This window comes from Mirounga angustirostris, unplaced genomic scaffold (assembly GCF_029215605.1).
Source record: "Mirounga angustirostris isolate CCGP_5_RB_7025 unplaced genomic scaffold, mMirAng1.0.hap1 SCAF_15, whole genome shotgun sequence".
Taxonomy (NCBI): domain Eukaryota; kingdom Metazoa; phylum Chordata; class Mammalia; order Carnivora; family Phocidae; genus Mirounga; species Mirounga angustirostris.
In genome coordinates, this window is record NW_026991723.1 from 58,849,980 (window position 1) to 58,855,979 (window position 6,000).

General features: G+C 43.0%; 1 protein-coding gene across 4 annotated transcripts in view; it reads right to left on the minus strand.

The window, feature by feature from the left end:
• GNE (glucosamine (UDP-N-acetyl)-2-epimerase/N-acetylmannosamine kinase) overlaps window positions 1-3,971 on the minus strand; it is a 32,518-nt gene extending 28,547 nt beyond the window's left edge. The window contains exons 1-2 of one of the 4 annotated variants that reach the window (XM_054509305.2): window positions 3,836-3,970; window positions 2,108-2,274 (exon numbers count right to left, since the gene is read on the minus strand). In XM_054509305.2, the coding sequence (XP_054365280.1) occupies window positions 2,108-2,110 (3 nt within the window). In that variant the 5' untranslated portion in view covers window positions 2,111-2,274; window positions 3,836-3,970. Of the gene's footprint in view, window positions 1-2,107; window positions 2,275-3,525; window positions 3,766-3,835 lie in introns of those variants that run through there. The other 3 variants (XM_045882684.3, XM_064578954.1, XM_045882681.3) reach the window with 3 other exon arrangements.
• Window positions 3,972-6,000: the final 2,029 nt, after the last annotated feature.

The window sequence follows — 6,000 nt, forward strand, 5'->3', positions numbered from 1 at the left end:
TCCTCATCTTCAAAACTCAGTCTAAGTGTTGCCGCTTTGTTAAAACCTCTACCTAAACTTCAGTTCCTCTTCACCTCACCCCTTTTAGCTGCTGCCTTCCTCTGAGCACTATGGCCCTACCAAACACATATATACTTTTGCTCAACTTCTCTGCCCACGCCCGCCCTCCCTCCTGCCATCTATACCCTCCATTCAAAGTAAAAATCAGGGGCAAGGGATAAGAGATGTTTTATGGAGCATTTAAACTTCTCTATATCAATGTAAAATTCCACCTCACAGATTCAATGCTTTTGCTTCAGGAAGTGTGTCAATATTTAGAGTTTGCAATCAGGAATACAAAGAAGCTTGAGTAAGGATGCCAGGAGAAGGGGAGCTGCCCGTTAGATCAGTGTAAACTCTAAAACCCACTGGAAATCTCATCGGCTGCCATCTCATCTCTATTAGGCTCAAACTTCTGTGAGTACACAAACTGCCCCATCATTAGGCCCATTCTGAACTCAACAATCTCCAGTAAAAGCTAATTCCACCCAACAGAAAGCATTTATGATATAATGATATAGGCATTCTGTCAAGAGAGTTGTATTCATTAGATCTAAGCACTCCCTAATCATTAAAGACAAAAATATTTTTCCAAAAATGGTTGTCTTAAATGTTCTTATAAATAATCCTTCCTTCACTGATCATTAAATTTGAGCTGAATAAATTGTTGGTGATATTCAACTTGCTGGGTGAGGCAAATCATTCACGGTTGGTCAATTTGTTTTTATTTTAAAAGAACATAAACTCTGCCTCGCAATACTAAAATGTTTAGTATTTACCAAGTAACTCAAAGGTTATTCTACCAAAACAGAGTAAGCTAGCCAAATAAACCAACTATGAAAAGGCAAAAATGTTACTAAGACCAAAGTTTTTTTCAGGAAAGAACTTAAGTCTTTAAAATATGGTAAAATGCCTCTTTAAGGAGAGAAGTTTGGGGTTTTTTAAAATAATTTTAACTTTTTCTTAGGGAGTACTTTCGCATGGTTTAAAACTGAGAAATCATAAGAGGCTATATAGCAAACAGTCTTCTCATCTGTGTTCCCCAGCCACATACTTCTCCCTGGAAGCTATGAGTTACTAGTTTCTCATCTATACTTTTATAGGTAAACCATGCATATGTAAATACAGATGTATTTGCTTATAAATACATACAGCATATATTATACAACTGATAACATTCTACAAACTGATGTTGCATACCTTGCTTTTCAAAATGCTTTTAATTATGTTTCTGAATTGAATGGGAAAATGGCAAAGTCTAAAGTCACTGGAAATATCAAAACTAAAAGTGCAAAGTTTTGAAAATTGCTGGCCATCTCTTTAAACATATGAAGGGTTATGAGAGACCCAGAAGTAAAAATAATCAATGTCACGAACATTTAGTATCTACTCTGTGCAGAGCACTATAAAGAAAGCTGAGACACAGAACTGAGAAAGACCCTGTCTCTAATTTTTAGAAACCTTAAACCTAGTACCTGACACCAGGCCACATAAAAGATCTTAACTAATTCACTTTTCCAAATAGAATCCCCGGAAACAAAATTAGTAAATTTTTTTCTCAGCCCAGTATACATTACTATTTGCTCTGGATAAGAGGTCATACCCAAAGATACATTTTTATACTGAGAACTATGATCAGAGTCCCCATGACCAGTATAGAATGAATAAATGGCAAAATAATGAGTGGCAAAATGGACTTAAACTGTAATAGGACAAATTTAAGTTGCATAAAGTACAATGTAAAGCAAACAATATAAAACTCGATTCTTTACATGATGGAATACCAGACAGCAATTAAAATGTATGGACTATGTCTGTATTTGTCTATATTAATAAATCTCAGAAACAGAACATTAGAGGAAAACAGCAAATTCTAAAAAGTTAGTTACAATAGGGTACCATTTTTTGTAAGTTTTTTTAAATTTATAAAACATTACTGTATGTTGTTTATTGATCTAAAGTTCCACGCCAACTCAGGAAAGCAGTTACCTCTGGAGAGGGAGGGAAGGAAAAGAAAAATGGGGCTTTTCAGGCTTTAGCTAACATTTATTTTTTAAAAAAATCATACCATAGGGGCGCCTGGGTGGCTCAGTCGTTAAGCGTCTGCCTTCGGCTCAGGTCATGATCCCAGGGTCCTGGGATCGAGTCCCACATCGGGCTCCCTGCTCGGCGGGAAGCCTGCTTCTCCCTCTCCCACTCCCCCTGCTTGTGTTCCTGCTCTCGCTCTCTCTCTCTCTGTCAAATAAATAAATAAAATCTTTAGAAAAATAAATAAATAAAAAAATAAAAAATCATACCATAAGCAGAAATGTGAAACAAACATGGTAACCTATTAATATGTTAAATCTTGGTGACTGGTACAAGGTGTCATACTGTCTTCTGTCCTTTTAAGCACATTTGAAATTTTCATTCTTAAAAACAAGAACTCTTTTAAACAGGTATTATGAAGTAGGTATGTTGTCCATAGTCCCCTCAAGCCTAAAGCTCAGAAAGTCAGGAGGAATTGGATATTTGCCCCCATTTCACCTATCAATTCCAAAATTGTAACTAAAATACAGATAAATGCCAGAGAAGTATGCTTTCATCTTGAATTCACTGGCAATCTCTGAGAAACCCAATTCTTAAAGACCACTTTCTGCATTCTCTCAAGACTGACCATTTTGAATTCTGACAAAAGGTATTCAACACTTTCCAGAATAATATTCCACTCCACTGTGGAAAAAGACTCACAAACATTTGGCTCAAGCAATCACTGAGCAGGGAAACCCTAACAGCAAACATTTGAGAGGTATTTCTGAGGTGCTACGCACTGTGTTAAGAGCTTCATAAGCATTAACCATCTCATCCTGACAGCCCTCTCACTAGCCCCATTTTACAGAGGGGGACACTGAGGTACAGCCAAAATAATTTACTTGCCCCAAATCACATTTAATAATTGCCAGAACCAAAAATCAAACCCAGAACGCAGGATACTGCCACATCCAGTGTTTGCCTAATATCCGATCATTAACATCCACGGACCTTTGTGCCAGCTCCTGCCAGGCCCCATAGCAATGAAAAGAACATGACCGATCACTCTTCCCTCCGCGCAGCGGGGATGAGACTCAGGATTAAGAAGGGGCTATATAAAAACGGCCTGAAATTCACAAACCTATTCCTGAGCTGTAATTTCCTTTGGCTTCTTCCAGAGCCTCTACAGATGCTAAACTGCACCCCTCCTCTCTTTCAGAGAAGACAATACTTTATCGTGCTCTAACAATTTAACGGGTGTGCTCAGATTTGGGCGAAAAGATAAACGCCTATCAAACTTCTAAGGAAGCCCAGACTCAGAACGTAGTCAGGCTTGGGCGCAGATCTTCAGTATCATCTTTCAGTTCAACCCTTTACACCCCAGGGCAACTTGTCTGTCAAGGAGCTCGCCGCCTTCCTTTGCGCACCTCCGTAACAGAACCCTCACTATCTCCCAGGAACAGCCTGCTTCCTTACCGGACAGCACTGCCCCTGGGTTGGAGTCATTCCGGGCCGCCGGCTACTCGCCCTGGGCCCGCAATGAACCTGTCTGCTCCATGGGCCACAAGACGGAGCCCGTGACGGGAATACAGAGGGGCCCTGGCACGTAGGCCTGCGGAAGACAAGGCGAGGCCCGGGTCTTGTGCGGGCCTGGGGACACGCGGAGGTCCGAGGCCTCCGCCAGACCGCGGAGGCCACGAGGCAGGGGTCAAAGAAGGAGGCCGTGGGGGCCCGGAGGATGCTCTCCCCCGCCCGTCCCGAGTCCCGGCCGACGCGGGGCTCTCACCAGACACTGGCGCGCAGCTCCCTCCCACGCCGCCGCCGCGCCTCGCGAGCGAGAGCTGAACGCAGCACCAGAAGGCGGGCCCGCGCAAGTCCGCCCCCGCAGCTTCCGCAAGTCGGCCACGCGCGTAGAGGACTCTTGTCTCGACCCCAGCCCCGCACGCCCCAGCACGCCTACCCCCAGCACCGAATCGGCGAACGCGCCCTTACGTAACCTGAGAGCGACCCTGTGATTGGCTGCGCCCGCCCGGGCCCCACCCTCTTGCCGAACGGTTTCTGGAAGGGGCCGGGTGAGGAGGGCGGAGTGTCTTCCGTTGTCGTGGCGGGCCGGCAAGTGTGTGCTCACCGCCCCGACGCGTTTTCCTCCGCTGCCGCACGCACGCTGGGGAACCCGGGTCCTCGCACGTGGTAGTTGTTTTGGCCTTGCACCCAAGGGAGAATTACGCCTTCTGTTCCCTCAGGCATTTCGTAGGCCCTCACCAAAACAATACTGTCGCGCAGCCGGTCCGCCCCAGAGCCATCTCTTGAGATAAAGCCTCGCCACTCCAGGACCATGTCTGCTGGAAGACTGATGGAGTGTTGATAATGATCCAAACAAGGCAGATAGCAGCTGATCATAAGGCGCTCCACCTAGGTCTCCCCTTTAGGGAACCTCCCACCAGTCCGGGCCCGAGGATGTCCAAAGGGGAACTTGGCAGCCGCAGAAAAGGTGGCGGAAGAGGGCTCCCACGGCGCCTGATAAAGACTTTTCAATGATCTTTTCAAATCACCGAGTCACCAGTGACAAACTTCGAATGAGCTGGTGTTACAAAACATTAAAACATTTTTTACAACCATTAAATAATTTACCACAGGTGAAACTATTTAACAACTCATCCAGCGTTTCAAATCCAATAAAACTTTTGCATTTCAAATCCAATAAAACTTTTGCGTTTCATGTATTTTAATTAATGATGAAGCTGTAATTTGCAGAGTGCTTATGAACAAGCAGTTCCCCTGCAACTAGCTTGGAGCTACTAAAAGGTCATTATTAGCCACAAAAGGACAGACTTTAAGAGGATTTGTGTAAGGAAGTGCTAACAGATTTTTTAAAATATTACTTGGGCTAGTATGTGGAGAATGGATTGGCACTGAAAGAATGGTGGCAATGAAAAAAAAAAGTCTGCAAGCATACATAAAAAACTGGTCCCACTGATTGACAGGGCTGGAAGGAGATGGACTTTTCCACTGAATACCGATTTATAATATCGTTTGTATTTTGTAGTACATGCACATATTCCATATTAAAGAGAATAAAATTAATTGTAAAAAAAAATGGTGGCAGTGGAACTCAAATGGATGATAGGAGATTGAGTTTGGACACAGATTTGAAAATTACGGATTAGGTATGAGGGACTGACAGAAAAGGAAGGAAACAAGGATGACGTCCAGGTGTCTGGCATTAGTAATTGGGCGACTGGTGCCATTTACCAAGATGAGAGAAAAGCTGAGGGAGTGACCAGGTTTGGGGAGTTAAAAATAAAGTTTTAATTTGGGATATGTTTGAGATGCCTATGAAGTAGCTATATAAAGCTATTAAGTGAACAATAAGATATATGAACCTGGACACAGATTCACAAGAGACTGTATTAGTTTTCTATGGCTGCTATAACAAATTACCTCAAACCTAGTGGCTAAAAACAAATGTATTATCTTACAGTTCTGGAGGCCAGGAGTCTGAAATGGGTTTCACCCCGCTGAAATCAAAGTAACAATGTCAGTATCATCATAAGAAAAGAAAATTGTAACTGTGTGGTGATGGATGTTAGCTAAACATAATGGTGATCACTTCACAATATATACATATATCAAATAATGTTGTACAGTTGGGGTGCCTGGGTGGCTCAGTCGTTAAGCGTCTGCCTTCGGCTCAGGTCATGATCCCAGGGTCCTGGGATCGAGCCCCACATCGGGCTCCCTGCTTGGCAGGAAGTCTGCTTCTCCCTCACCCACTCTCCCTGCTTGTGTTCCCTCTCTCACTGTGTCTCTCTCTGTCAAATAAATAAATAAAATCTTTAAAAAATAATAATAATAATGTTGTACACTTGAAACTAACATACAATGTTTTATGTCAAATATATGTCAGTTTGGTTTTTTTTTTTTAAGGTATCATTGGGTCTGCCTTCCCTT